This window comes from Apteryx rowi, unplaced genomic scaffold (assembly GCF_003343035.1).
Source record: "Apteryx rowi isolate R43461 unplaced genomic scaffold, aptRow1 scaffold_55, whole genome shotgun sequence".
Taxonomy (NCBI): domain Eukaryota; kingdom Metazoa; phylum Chordata; class Aves; order Apterygiformes; family Apterygidae; genus Apteryx; species Apteryx rowi.
The window spans coordinates 2,035,082-2,051,291 of record NW_020450816.1 but is presented as its reverse complement, the minus strand read 5'-3'; the positions used below and the strand labels follow the sequence as shown (position 1 = coordinate 2,051,291).

The following is a 16,210-nucleotide window of genomic DNA, read 5'->3' as shown; positions in this document are numbered from 1 at the left end:
CGGCGGCGGCAGCGGCGGCGGGGCCCGGGCTGCCCTCGGGGGGCCGCGGGCCGCTACGGCCCGAGGGGGCCGCTGGAAGAGGAGCGCGGCGCTCTGTCACTCGTGGCACAAAGCCCTCAGGCGATAATCAGAGCCTTTCAGTAAAGGTAGCGCGGTGGGCAGCGCGTAGATTGGTTTCCCCGTGCTCCCTGTGAGCAGCAATGACAGAGGAAAAGTGCATCTTTTTACCTGTCATAGCCTGATTATACTAAGGAAAACTCAAACGTTGAGCTGGCAGCACTGCCTTCCCTCCTATTGATATTGACACACTTTTTTTCCACGTATGATTGTTCAACCCTGCAGCCAAAGAGGTCCAAGTGCAGACTTTCATGTGCCTGGCTTTAGGAAAGATCATAAGGGTCGGTCTTCTGACAGCCACAATTAACACACGTTCATCTGCTATTATGCCCTTCAAGGCCCAAAAAAAGCAGGAGCAAGGGGAAAGGAGGTCATCAAGTGACAACAGCTTTTACCTTCATYTTGAGTTGCCTTTGAGATAGCGTGAGCAGCTCCCTATCGCTCTTTCTTTCAGATTCGGTTAAGCAGTGGCGAGAGGAGGGCAGGATAGCTGTCTGGCTGCATGTTCCCATCCTCCAAAGCAGACTTATAGCTACAGCTGCTGCGCAAGGCTTTACTTTTCACCATGCCGAATCAGACTCCTCCACGCTGACACTGTGGCTAGGAGAAGGGCCCAGCAGGTTACCAGGGTATGCCACGCATCAAATAGGAGTTGCAGGTTAGTTCCAAAATTATTTTAGTTCCAAAATGAATTATACAGTGTGTATGAAAAGACTTGTGATTGTTTAGGACCAGGTTCAACAGGAAATCAGCCAGGCTTTTACACAACAAACACGTCAAAGTTGGCTTGGACAACTTTCTAAAGCGTAGTGTGCCATTCATGAATGAGCTGGTAGGACAAACTGTGTGTTTTGCTAAAAACAAGCCAATAAAGAGAGACATCAGTATTCCAGTTTGAGAAACTTGTAAACACCTCTGGGAGAAGAAAATGTCCTGAAGCTTTAAAAATTCACCTTCCCTCAGGACTGTTGTTTTTATTTATCATTTTGAGAGACATATCCTGCCTTTCACTTTGCAGGTTAGAGAGGTGGAATTTCAGGGTTACAGCAGTGTATTTTTAGAAACAGAAAAGCAACTATGAATTTGTTTAAAAAAAATTGCATCTCCATTCAAATGTTATCAGTCCTTGACTGTAGATGTTTAATATAGGCATCTGCCTAAACAGTGCTCAGGTTAGGGTCTGCAAATGGGGCAAACTTTAACCAATGGAAATTGTTCAGGAGCTCACTCAACTATTAGCATAAATTACAACAGTTCAAAAGCTCTTCTAAATTTAAAAAGCTCCTCTGCATTTAAAGTCCACGTCCCAAACAAGTATATTTTACAAATGTACCGCTGGACACCCATGCTCTTATCCATCAAGACCTTCCACAACCAAAGCTGGAAAGGAGTTGCTCTAAAAGCTAAGGCAGTTCCCAAGGAACTAGAGAAGACAGTTTCCCATTGTTTTATACAGCAGAGTATGAGGAACCAACAGTGAGTCAAAAATACAATCATCTGCATCTCAGCTCCACCAGATTTAAGTATTTTTGCGTTCTCTCTCAGGAGTCTTCCATCAGAATTGCCACTGCCTGTCCCATCACTCAGTAACTGCCTGTAATCTGGCGGTTGATTTGGACTCTTTCCATTCTGATAAAAGCTGTAACATTCAACAGTTATGACAGTGACAGCAAATCCCTCTCATGACAAGCTTGAGTTGTTTGTCCTTGGCTGGAAGGGCTGTTAATTCATCACCGTGTGGTTTTAAGGAACTCTTTGCAAATTCTAGTTAGAAAGGACTCACAAGAGCAGGATTATTCGTTGTAGCAATGGGTCTGGTGAAAATACGTTTTCGAAAACCAAAGCCTTTAATTAATATTGTTGTTAGTAGGAGTTTTCAGTTAGAAAACCAGCAGAGGGCAGCATAGAAGCTCAAGACAGGCTTGGGTTTTTTCAGTGAACATGTTTGAGCATGTTTTCCTGAGGTATGAAAACCTCACCATTAAAATATGTGGCATTAAACTCGAGTAAGACAATGCACTCCCCTAGCAAAAGCACAGCATTACTCCTTATGGTTATAACTTGAATATTTGAGAAAACAGAACTGACTGAAAGGGGATTTTTCTTAAGCAGGTTTTGCATAGCTGAAAGTGTGTTTTAAAAGAAAATGATTTAATAGAAGTGTTGTAATGACTGTAACAAAGGACTTCAGAGAATGTAGGAAAATTGTAACTTTGAAAACTTTCATATAAATACGAATATGAAAGATTTACTTTCAAAACATCATTTGCTATTGTACTTTTGAGATAAACACTTTTCAGATAAACACCCTATGCAAATAGAAACAAGCTTTTAAGGAAAGAAGCAGTTTCATAAATGGGGATATATTGATTTCATAATTCATTGCACAGATTTAAAAATTATACAATGCATAATGTAGGTACTCTCTGCTACCACTTTTCAAGCTAATATGTTTTTGTTTTATTTATCAGTGGGAATTTTTTTTAACAGAGATGAAGAGATCAGGAAGGCATTTAGTCATGTAAACAAACAGATTTCTGCATGTGAAATAATGACTGCAATATTATTTTACTGCGTTTCACATACCACCAGTGGATATGGAACATGTTCGAACAATACACTAAGCAGTGTAGACACCATCTGACATAGGTTTATTCCATTATCTTTCTAGCTCAAGAGCAGAGACTAAGTAGTGGGAGGGTTTAACTAAATTTAGGTAGATATTAAATAATTTAATATAATTATTTAAATGTAATAAATGTGTATTGCCAAACCCCCAGACATTTGTATTTCCTGCACAAAAAAAATTTTTTTTTGCATTTTAGAGAGTTTCTGCAATAGAGGAGCAAATTTGCTGATGAGAGCCTTCATCTCAAAGCTGTGGGCAGTCAGTTACATACAGGACTTCATCCCTTGAGCATCCTGAAAATAGAAAACTGAGACCCCAAGAGTGGTTTGATAGTCTGTAGGAAGCCGACACAGAGAGCAGACAACAGGTAGCTAGCCTGCATTGCTAAGTAGACCAGATGCTGTTTTTTTGTACTGTCTGGTGTTTCCCATGCAGTGAAGGTTGCACCTCCAGGGTTGCTGCATTACCGTTGTGCAGCCAAGTGATGACAAAGGTGTGAATAAGCAAGGCCAGGTCATGTTTTGCCAGACTAGATCAGAGTCGCCAAGCAGAGCAAGTAGCAAATGTTACTCGTAGGGCTTGGCCATTATTGTTTAAAAATAGTGGAATGTGTGATGTATCTTCCAACTAACTTACTGCATCCTTTTGTAGGCAGCAGGATTTTCCATATATGTAAAGGCACAGGAAAGTTTCTGATGTATGAAATGACTGAGATATTTTTGAAAAGCAGTTTCAACGTTCTCCACCTCTTAGGAGGCAGTGGTCTGCCATCCAGAAAGTGACACGTTTGTAAATATGCCACGTAACAGTGTACCTGAGAGGAAAAAAGTTAAAAGCCATTCTCCTCTCCCTCCTGTGCAGTATTTGCCTTACAACATAGGTATTATTTTCATTGTTTCCTACCTTAATCTGATTGTTGAAAGAAAGCCCTTGAAGTGAGACAAGGGTCCATGCACACACATGAGCATCAGCCTTGGCAAGTCCTGTTTCTTATGAAGATGTGTAAAAAACAGCAGCTGTACAAATGTCAAACTAGTCTGCACAAGAACAAGAAGTTAGACAGGTTGTGACTGTCCAAGAAATCAAAAGTTTTTTACAAAGCAATGCCTATTCCTGCCTGGTGATGTTTACAATGTAAGCAGTCATGGTTGCACCCATGTACACATGCATTATGAGTGCTCTTCAACTCTGAACATATTTTTCATACATGTTTAGATCAATTATAAATGGAATAAGTAGAGAGTAGATATTTTTCTTCTCCATTATTGGTTATCTAAGGGACTTTAAAAAAATTTTTTTTAAATCCATTTCCAAAAAGAGAACATTTGAACAAAGCAGCGTTGTGATTGCTTGGTTAGGCTACAAGTGTAAACCTTTCCAGAAAGTCATCCTGGGGTGGGATGATTTAAAGCTGTAGTTATCACATTTGTACCAAGAGTGAGCGTCTTTAAAACCACAGTTCAGAGTGCACAGCCAAACTGTGATCTCAGTGATGCTAAACAGGTGTGGCCCAGCAAGCCTTAGCAGAGTGGTTCCTGAGTTACACCAGGGAAAAGGAGACTAGACGACAAATCTCGTTAGTATTTTTCCTTTCTTCTGCTTTTGATTTAAGTATCATCTATCACAGTTTCTGGACACCTCACATAAAAATTCACTGCCAAAAATTACATTCACAGGCATCAATTTCTTGGGAACAAAGGAGAGAATTCTACTTGATTCAGACAGCAGTTTCCTTTCTTCAGCAACCCTCTCTGGTCTCAGAAGACCATTTGACTGAAAAATGGCTTTTCTAGAAAATAATCCCTGTAATCACAGCATGCATCAAAGTTCCTTCTGCTTTCTTTTTTCTCAATCAGTACAGTACTTGAACCAGAACCCTGCTAAATATTTACAGGAAGAATGAGGTCATAAAAGTCACAAGCCACGAGGAGGCAGATATGTGACTACCTACTTAAAACATGTCCTTTGACATATCTTGAATGAAGATTGGTATTTCTTCTTTTAAATATTCCTCCTACACATAAGTCTACCATGCGTTATTAAAAAGAAACGGATGTTTTTAAGCTGGACACTCATTCCTTAATATTTCCCTTCTGTGGAAATATTTCTCCATAGTACTTTTAATGTGTTTATCATCACAGATCTATCCACAGACTCTTCCTCCTGCTAGAAAGTGATAGCAGCATTTCTTTATAGTTACCTACTAATTTGAAACCCATGCAAGACTGATGTGGAAAAGAGCCTGGTAAATTGTACCAATGATGTTCTCATTCTGCTCACCATAGCACATAAATTTAAAATCTGACAAAATGCCTGTTTTAAAGGGAAAATATTTTTAAAGTATGACTACTGAGTGTGACATGATGAATAGATGTGAGAGTGCTTGGGTTTTAAAAATAAGAAAACCTGCAGTCTGTGGGAGAAATTAATAGGCTGTGAGCTCTGTGACACAATGAAAGACTGAATTTCTCAGTCATGCATCCTGATATTTTTTTCTTGAATCAAGTGAAAGTGTCACTTCTCCACGTGGGAGCAATACTTTTTGATCAGCAAGTTGACTCAAAATACTATGCATTTGTTATCAGAAATTGTTAGCTGAATAGCACAGTACGAATTCATAGATAAGTCAACTGATGGAATGTTTTCATGATCAGTACCATCAGCCCATCGCGAGTGCTAAACCTTGTGTGTTATTAACCAGAAAGCACTCAACACTTCACTGCAACAGTGGGGGGTTTCGTCATGAATTTCAGTGGAGAAAAGTTCTCACCCATCATGGTTACTCAGCCAACATCTTTGGAAAAATTTCTGGGTTTTGAGCAAGCTTACAGGCAGGTCTCCACTGAAGAAAAAAGCTTTGCTAGATTGTTTGGAAGAGATCTTGAGCTTGCATTCTCTAGTTTTGATAATACTAACACATGCAAAATATTCATCTCATTTCTTGTCTAATCTGGAATTTAAATTTGTGAAGCATTTATCTTGGTGCTGCTAAGTTTGGATTTTTATACAGGATTTTTTTTTGTATTGTACTGCATATCAGTTTTTCACTGACAAACCACTTTATGATACATGCAGACAAATCTTGCTAACTGTAAACTGAGTAACATTAGAGTTTATCTCGCTTTATTGAAACATACTAAATTATGAGTTTGAAGATAATTGTCCGAAACACTTTAATCTTTTTCAATATTATCTCTCTAATAGGTGCTGTTTTAGATGAAAGCACTGGAAAGGTGTTGGTCGTACAAGACAGAAATAGGGTAAGTCTGCTTTAAAATTCTAAAATACAGAGAAGTTCATTTAGCTGATCTTACTCTGTAGTATAAAACAAAGATCTTCTCACTTTCATTTCAGTCCATAGTTAAAAGTTACTTCCTTTCAGTAGTATTTTGGAACATGTCTGTCAACAGATTGTCGTATCTGCATTTGAAGAAAAAAATAAATGATAGACTTTGAAAATAGATGGCTTTGTTGTTAATTACAATCAGTGACTGACTGAATCAGCAGAGTGGAATGACATATTGCTTCATGACTGCTTACAAGAGGGCATTATATCAAATTAAAAGGATAAAAAATGGTAAAAGCCTTGATATTTTACACAGATTTCATCTTTCATCCATCTCAGCTGGGCCTTAATTTCAGCTAAGGCCCACAAACATGATAACGTTTGTATTGCATTTTTCCTTGTCAGATTTTAGTTTTAATTTTTTTAATGATAATTAAAATTGCAATAGATAAAAAAGCAGGAGAGAACAAAGACAAGCTTATGTAATGTAGTAGTTACTCTCAATGGTTGCATTTAGCTGCCCAAACAAACAAAAAGTCTGATTTACAAATCCTGAATTACATACATTGACAAATTCTAAATAGGTGTAAAATACAGATGTTCTTATGCAACATTATGTAATGTTTTAATAAGAAACTGAAGGAAACTGATTATCCACCAGAGGTATTCTGCTTTATGTAAAGAAAGCTTAGTAAAATTAAAGTATCTCTTCCACTGCTCCATTCCTTGCTCTTTTTGTGTAGAATATACATGTCCTGTCTGAATGAAATATTGCATACTGATATATCCAGTGCATGAGATACTTAGAGAATTGATACAAATTGCTGTAGAATTTGAAAAAGGAGTCTTTAAAGACATACAGTTGGCAACACTTAAACATCCTGCTAAGCACATTTGACAAACAGACATGATTTAAAATAGCAGAGCTCCAGTTAAAGCACCTGTAATTTAACTTCCTTCAAAATCAGTGTGTCATGCAGTATGGCTGGATAGTACTGTAAAACAAATTCCTTGGGCTGTGAACCAGAGGCCTTAAAGGTGGACTGCCCTTAAGGCCTAAAAAGCTCCTAAGGTTAAATCCTGCAGAAGGATTTATAGCAGGTAAGGTGCTACAATGCATAGCTTCTCAGACCTGGTCTGAGCAAAATGCGAAAGTTGGTTAGATGCCTGCAGTCCACAGAGCCTATGTTCCTTCCTAGTGAAACTTGGCCACTATTCAAAAAGTAATCCAAAATCTGAGAGGGCAGAAGATGAGAGATTCTGATGCCTTAGGTCAGAAACTCAGCTGAACAGAGGAAAACTTCCCAGTTCTTGCTTCCCTCACCATTTATGCATTTCACGTTATATAGACACTAGATAAAAAAGCAGAAATAATCATTTCTCACTGCCAGCTTTTCCTCCAACCACACTGTAGAAGGCCCTCCTCATGGTGAGGGAACCCAGCATCAGTGTTCCCGGTTCAGTGCCTGCTGAGCAAACGCCTGGATGTGCTCATGCTGGGAGCTGGAGGATGGGCACTAGGGGACGGCTCAGCTGGGTCTCCGGCCACAGCCGGAGCTGGGTGGGAGCAGCAGTTCCGCTCCACTGGGGCAGGCCTGCACACCCGCCGCCTGCAGGGTAGCAGCCCCGAGAGATCACTGGCATCACTAGTTAAAGGCAAGAGATGTTCTATCCCTTTAGGAGAAGTGCAGCCTAGACTTGACTATTTAAGAAAGGAACCTAGAAGTTTAAAAAAGCAGCCAAATATTTAAGTATTTTAAACAGTAATATCAATAAACAGTACCAGCAGACTGTTAAGTATTTTAAACAGTAATATCAATAAACAGTACTAGCAGACTGAAAGTATGTAACCCTGCTTATAATCTGTACTATTTTAGAATAGGATTATAACAAACAAGCACCATGATAGCATTTTAAAAGAGCCACTTAAGTAATTCTGTGTTTTTTTAAAGCACATAAACACTATGAAATTACTCCAGTGTATTTTTTCAGGTTCAGGACAGATCTCTTCCTCTATTTACCTGTTTTTAAATAATAGCGTGTTTCTCAAAAAAAAAAAATCACTTTATTCAACTTTCCAAGTGGATTTCAGACAGTTAACTGGACTGTGCAAGCACAGCTTCAACACAAACAAGTTTACATCCAGAAGCAGGTCTGAGAATAACACAGTTGCCTCATATAGAGTTGCCTGCCTTCCAAGCTACTAGACAATGACAGCAAATAATCTTCTATAAAGGAGAGAGAACACAGTTCATTCAGAAAACAAAAAAGTTCAATCACTGAAAAAGTGCTGAGTCAAACTGTTTTCATTCTGGTTAAAGAGTAAATCACATCTTAAGGAAGCACTATACTGCTTCTAAATTGCATCTGGTAATTGCAGCATCTCTTGCCACAGAGTTTCCAGGTACAACTTTATTCACAGAAAACTTCTGCTATCTCAAAGGAAACAAAAGTCTATGCAAATTTGAGTGTGATGAAAACTGTTTCAAACAGAAATCCCCAAAGAGCAACAAAGTGGGGAAGAACGTTATGCAACATTGTCCTGGAGGAAAAAAACAGTTGCAGTATTCTTAACACTAGAACACCTGTATAAAAGGATACCTAATTCCTCAAAATAATTTCATTGATGATGATGATGAGTGTTTGGTTGCCATTCCCCTGAAAATTATGAAGATCCTTTAAAGCACTCACCACCTTTGTACATTCCCCAGTTTATTCTTCCAACAAGGAGAGCTCCACTCTGTTCCTCCTCTCTCACATGAAATATGTTAGAACAGATCCCAAAATACACAATATGTTTCTTACATTGGCTTCATCACCAAGTATCCCTTCTGCTTCAAGTTTTCTCTTTTCTCCTGTAACTGACCTGAAAGATTCACTGATTTTGTGTTTGGATCCATGCAGACCTCTGGAAAACCCCCATGGCTGTAACCAGATTTTGGGAGAAGGATTCTGGTTTTGTTTGGTTTTGGAAATTCCAGGCATATCTGTGGCTTTAAATAAGCAATGATGTGGTTGACCATGACCTGGAGAGACCACCTTTGTAAAGCAGGTGTAGAGATCATTAAACGCTCACAGACTGAAGTGCTTGACCTCACTACAGAGGATGCCAAACTGGAGAATTAGTGTGGTGATGGTGGGTTGTGTGATGTGGTTTGAGGTAACCAAACATCCATCACTGGGAGCGTCTTCCAGGCTCTATCAAGCTAACCAAGGTTTCAATACAGCAAGTGCAGAAAGCTCACTAGCACTTGCTCATTAGCAGTTGCATGCACCATTCCATTATCTCTTTTGAGTTCAAGACAGTAAATGACTTCAATTAAAGTACACATCCTCCATATGCTTTGAGTAAATGAATAAACTTCTGGAAATGAAATAGAAGTCTCTCCAGTACGATGAGGACACTTGCAATTATAACCTGGAAACAATCAAAATTTATACATGCTAACTAAGTATAATTGGATGCATCATTTCCAGTTCATATAGTTACATTTAAACCAGAATCTCACTAGCCATATTTTTCTGCCTTTCCTGAAATAAATACTAACAGACTTATTCTTAGAAACCAAACTACTACTTCAGCTCACTAGTAACTATAGCACAGTTAAAGAACTTCAATGAAAGACTGCTTTCATAGACAGGTTCAATCATACCACATGTTGAATTTGTAATGCAAGAATTCAGAGAAAGAGAGGCACCCCTTTCTTGCTCCCTTAAAGTACTGACTTCATAGTTTTACTTAGTGTAGAGCAAAAAACTTCAAGGACTTCTTTATAGCAGGGTTTTCAGACTTGCGTTCAGTAATTACCAATTAATGCATAAATATAGCATGCAACATATAGGCTCCAAAAATGGTTCAAACTGTAGAGGAGAGTCTCTACGAACAGAAGAGATCTTACAGGCAATAGTAAACTTTAGAAATACTGCATTTTTTTCCTTATAATTCGTGTGTGTGTAAAAGTGAAGAATGGCATGCTTACCTTTTAGTAAATATATCTTAAATACTCAGTTCTCAAAAAAATAAAAAGAGAAATTGCACATTCTGTATATTTAGAAGGACTTACTGTAGTTTCCTAAGCCCATGAGGTAATGTAGGCTTTAAGGTTTAACTTCCTACCTTGTGTTTATGTTAAAGCTCACCCACAGCCATGCTAAGTACACATACCTTGATCCAGTTTCACATTGAGACACCAGATGATCTGTTAAGGCTCTAGGTCCAGTTCCATACTCACCAGACACTACTTGCTTAGCCTCAGGCCCTAAAACATAGAGGACTAAGCACAGCACCACTCTTCCCCTCAGTTTATTCTGAAAAGTGAGCTGGTTATATTCCAGGTCAACTATTTCAGCTTAACCTTTCCAGAACAAAACTGATACTTAGCATAATGAATGAAGGAAAAGGAGAGAGGAAAAAAAATTTTTTGATTATATTCAACTCTCATCCCTAGAGCGTTTATTTATTGACTGCATAATACTAAGTATAAAAACTGAAGTGTATGAATATCCATACATTTCTTGTGCAGCGAGCAAATAAAATAGTGCAAGCAAATTGACTCAGGTAACTGTTTCCCAATGTCTGTTCCACCACTTTTCCTCCCTCACCCCCCCCAAATACACAGTTTCCCTGAAATAGTGACTCTCTTATAGAAACAAATGATGTTTTGAAAGCTTGAAAAATCAGGTTTTTATGCAGCTTAATGTGAGCTAGTGGAATTTTTAGAGCTGTTGGGTTGTATCATGAAAAAGGACAATTTCATAGCACTCAAAGAAAGATTTCCAGGAACTGAAAACAAATCTGAAAGCCAAGAGACAAATATATGTATTTTCCATTTGCAGTATTTTTAATCTATTACTCTAAATTCCTATCCAAGACCTTTAAGAGTGCCCAGAAAAGCCATTTTCCAATGTAATCAGTGGGGTTTCAAATCACTGGAAAGTGCACAACTGCTCTCTCTATGCTACATGTACAAGAAAAGCTACCTTTTTTTTTGCCAGAGCATAAGTTTTTTCTGCATTAGTCTCTAGTTGAAGGTTAACTTCTTCCTACATATACTTTTAATATGGAAAGGAAGGAAAAATAAACAGTACATAGTGCATAGACATAAAGGTAAAATCTGCGAACCTTCATGTATTTACAGGAGGTCAGGAACTGACTCTCCTTTACCAATATCAATTACAACACCAAGTCTGCAGTTCACATTCTGTTTTAATTACTGAACTTTATTGCAATTCAATAAATGTTTCTATATATAAATCACACACAAGGCCTCAGTTTTTGTATTCCATAAAAACAAATGACAAGTTACAATAAATGGTTATTACAGACACACAAAATCATCTTAAAGCCAGTGCAGTATAGAACAATACTACAATCATAATATCTGTTTGCAAGATTAAATATATAAACATTTATACTTATAAAAAGCCAAAAACATGAAAGTGGAATACATCAGTGATTAAATATAAGACTATATAGACTATAGCAGCTTTTTTTAATATCCAGCTACTCTATCTAGTTATCTAGCAGCAACTTTGTCTAGTGATTGTTAGACAGTTTGTATTTTCAATCAGTAGATGTTTTGTTCCAATATTTCATACAGATTGTAGATATCTTTGATCATCACATTAGTAAGAACAAAGAAATTCCTATTTAAAGCCTTACTGATATTTGTAAGAGTAATTATAATACTGCAACTTCAACAGAAAGGTCATGTGTCACTTGTCTCCTTCATATTACAGAGTACAACATAGATTGCATACTTCATTAATATTTTTTTTCTCCAACACAGACTGTAAATGCATGGAAATTTCCAGGAGGCCTTTCTAATCCAGGCGAAGACATTGGTAAGTCCTAGAATAATAGGTCAGACATCAATAGAATTATAAAGACATTAACAATACTGAAATAATTATGACCCAACATGCTTCTGTAAGATGACTCCTATGACTAATCACTTCCTTGAATTAACGGTTAATAGATGAAGTGACATGATCCTATGTCTTTAAGATTAATGGGGCAACATCATATTCAGGGCAGAAAGGCTTTATATTTATAACATTAACACTTTTCCACATTTTTCCTTAAAGCAGGGTTTAAAGCCAATTTCCTTTTTTTTCAAGGCTTGTTGGATATGCTGTAATATGAGCTAAAAGTGCATAGGACGAAGGTAATCAGTATATAATCAAAATAAAAACGGAAATAAAAGAGTTCTCAGCTCACACTGGAATCCAGGGTGCTGAGTTCAATGATGTATTGAGCAAAAATTTCCAACTCTGCATTTTTATGGGCAAAACAGGAATAAATACACTTGCTTCTTTCCACCTTTGTCCATTTGATCTATTTAGAATAAGAGTTCTTTGGCACAGGACCTGCATGAGTACAGTGCCTGAGTCTTGTGGGCACCTCCTTTCAACTAGCGACATAAGGCACTTCTATATTAAAAAGCAAAGTTGATTTGAGGAAACCCTTTATTTCTACCTAGCGTAGCACAGGTGATGATGAATACAATTGCTGCAATGATTTTCAAAGGTGAACAAAAGTGTGTATGAAGAGATAGAAAATTGTGCTTTTTCTCCTTCTATCTCAGCCCCCTAAAATTACAATCCACAGCTTGTGATTCTTAAAATATGCTGCAGTTATTAGGTAAGTCTTGGTTTCAAAAGTTACATTTGCTTGTATTAATTTAGCCCCACATCAGTATTGAGATATTGTTCATTCTTCTGATAAGTAAAGTAGGGCTCAAAAAATATTGCCCAGAGCCATGTGGAAGCTCTGGCAAGCTGGTATCGAGCCCAGGTTTCCCGAATCTGTTTCATATCTTAGAAATTTCTCTACACTACCCTAACAATCTTCCTACAACAATGTGTGAAGGGCTTGTATTCCAGTTCATAATTTCAATACATGGAGAAACTGCTCTCTGGTTTACATGATATGGTTGAGATTTAGTTTTCCTGACTCATGTTATGACTCATCACATTTTAATTAGCTCTGTTCGCTCAAAGACAGTGATAGAAGTCCAAATTATTTGGCTGACGATGCAAATACATGCAATGTAGTGAGATGGATTCACGTTTGCTAAAGAATCCTGAACGCTATGTTTGTTGTCTAGCCAGGCTCCCTTTCATTATTAGTGAGAGCGAGAGAGGATCTAGGGCAGGAGATACCAGAGGAATTTTGATACTGAGGGAGGAGAATGACAAGCACTGGCAACAGCTTCACTAGGGGAATGCTGTTACTGAGTAAACCAGTGGCTATCCCTCAAATAACAGGTGAGATTATGGGTGTTGCTCAGTAGAGCATGAATGTAGCTATCAAGAAAGAATGAACTGGGGAGAAATAAGTCTCTTTAGCTCCCCTCATGCCACTACTAAACAATGTAATAATAAAAGTTACAATTTTCTCTATCACATCTTAATATTACAGGAAGAGATAAATTAGTAAAGCATAAAATATAATAGAGCTTAATTTTACTTTTTCATCACTTACATCAAGCGTTATAAATTCACAATCATTCAAGAGCCTAAATTTCAAAAATATCAGAGTGCAATTAAACTGCTTGAAGAGCCTGTGATTATATAAAATGACCAAATACATGACTGCCTACTTTAATGAAAACAAATCGATTTGCACAAGTAATTTCAAGAGTTTCAAAATGCAGATTTAAGCATCAAATTGCACACACATTTTTGTGCTTGAATATTTTTTAAACTCAAGCCTTACTGTTTCTTCTAGTTTAACTGGTCATTATCTTTTAAATATATATACATATACATTTAAATAAAAGAGAAACAGAAAAAGGCACTTGATCTCAAAGCAAAGCTCAAAGCTTAATTAAAATCCCGGTTTCATTTTTCTTACCATGGCATGCCTCAGCATTCCTCATAATCTCAGTCATTTACCTTCTCTGACCACTTTTGTGTAATACAGCCATTTGCCTAATAATAAAATCACTTGCCTCATAATAAAACCACTTGCTTCGGGGAGTTTGCTTCATAACCACTATCTTACATGAAAGAGGACTGCGGGGGCCTCTCTCTGGACAACACAGGACACAGTCTTCCCCAAGGATCAGGAATGGTAAATGAGTATATTCCCCTATGTTATTTTCTCCCTCACATGCAGTAGCCTTTTCATTAATTAAAACTGTAATAAATGTTCTGCAGGCACCATATATCAACGGTCTCCAATCCTGCAAACACCTCTGTATGTGCCTAATGTTAACTTTAAACAGATTGTTCTACTGCAAGATGAAAGCTGAGCTGAGGCAGAAGTATGTGCAGGATCAGGGCCATTAATATACAGTTGTTTGATCTCTGCTGGATAGATCACTGTTTATATATTGCTAGCCACTGTATATCCTGAAACTATTTTCAGCAATTTGAAAATACATGTAAAATGTCTTTTTTTTTTTCACCTCTGACATTAAGATGGTGGGTTCGTATAGGAAGGAGAATCTCTACAGGGTCTGGTAAAAGATATTTTGCCTTTGGAAGTAAGCCAACACTCTCATTCCCTACAGAAAATGAACTAATTGAAGCAGAAAACTTTGTAAAACAGCTATATGCATTTACCACTCAGACAAGACACAGCTATTAGCTTACCAAGATTTTAAAAAAAAAACCCCTAATATTTTACCTATTAGTAACTGCCCCAGGTGAGTAGAATTTGTCATGATTTAACAGCAACTGCAGAATTTTGGGAAATAAGTGGGATATCAAAAAATCTTGTTTGGGCTCTTCAACTTCAGCTATTACTCAAAAGCACATCTTCTGTTTTGAAGAGTACTGGATAGATGGGAATTCTCTGGCTTTAACTGCAGTCCGCAGACCCTCAAGAGCTTTGAGCTTGTATCCACTTTTGTAATGAGAAAGGTAACACATCAGTTGTTGTACACAAAATGTACATGTGCAATATGGATGGAGCATGTCTTCTGCAACAACAGGCTCCACGCTGTACTAGTATTATGGCATTTGAACTATCACTAGACATTTCAGGTACATTTTGAAAAAGCCTTGGGGCCAACTTTCGTTATCTGCAAACAATATTTTCCCCCATGTTTTCACATATCATGGCAAAATGCCACGAAACTAAGTGATTTGATCAAGTGATCTGATATACATGCAGGTGTTCAGCTGCAAAGGGTCTGAACCCAAAACTAGATGGAGGCAAAGAGAGTGGCAGGGAGCTAAATTCAAAGGACTGAAAATCCGATGCAATGCTATGCTATCTTGCATTAACAGGTCAGTGAAGCCAGCAACCATCCAACCATCCATATTATGGAAGGTTTCCTACTTTTCTCATTGTGTAGGATATATACCAGAAAGGCACAGTAGCCCCCAGCAATTAGTTTTGTTCAGGGACTAAAAAGTGAGCTTATCCTTATGTTGAAGCATACAGGCTTTACATTCTGAACAGCTTATTAAGCTTATTAGAGAGAGTGCTTTGCGTCAGAAATTTTCCATGATCAAAAGGTTTAAGAAGTGTTAGGCTATTCTTGGATGTTCTGTAAAAATTGTTTTCTTCACGTAGGAGACACAGCAGTTCGAGAGGTTTTCGAAGAGACTGGCATCAAGTCTGAGTTCAAGTCCATCCTAAGCGTTAGACAGCAACACAGACACCCCGGAGCCTTTGGGAAGTCAGATATGTACATCATCTGTCGCCTGGAGCCTTCCTCCTTCACCATCAGCTTCTGCCAGCAGGAATGCCTGAGGTGCGAATGGATGGACCTTGATGAGCTTGCCAGGACAAAACACGCTACTCCCATCACCAGCAATGTAGCTAAGCTGTTATGTTATGGATACCGAGAAGGGTTTGATAAGATTGATATAACCATGAAAGAGTTTCCAGCTGTTTACGCAGGCCTGTTCTACAAACTATACCACAGGGAGCTGCCTGAGTCCTATAGAAATATTACAGGATAGGAACAAATTTCACATTTGATTAAATAATAATTTAGAATGTTTACTGTCAAGTTATTTGGACCATGTTGAATTTTTTCATGGACTACTTTTAGGATGAAAGTCAATATTCACTCTATTTTTTAATAAGCAATAGATAAATTATTTTAAATGGTAAATATTCCTCTAAGTGTGCATCAGATTAGTTTTCCTTTACTCTGTAAAGCAAATGTAAGGTAAATAAAACAGCTCTATCTAGATATCTAGTAGAAAACAGGTGT

General features: G+C 37.8%; 1 protein-coding gene across 1 annotated transcript in view; it reads left to right on the top strand.

Annotated features, from left to right (window-relative positions):
• NUDT6 (nudix hydrolase 6) overlaps nt 1-16,191 on the top strand; it is a 16,931-nt gene extending 740 nt beyond the window's left edge. Inside the window, exons 2-5 of the mRNA XM_026081431.1 lie at nt 540-775; nt 5,951-6,006; nt 11,822-11,876; nt 15,562-16,191. Of these exons, the coding sequence (XP_025937216.1) occupies nt 540-775; nt 5,951-6,006; nt 11,822-11,876; nt 15,562-15,953 (739 nt within the window). The 3' untranslated portion in view covers nt 15,954-16,191. The remainder of the gene's footprint in view (nt 1-539; nt 776-5,950; nt 6,007-11,821; nt 11,877-15,561) is intronic.
• The last annotated feature ends 19 nt before the right edge of the window (nt 16,192-16,210 follow it).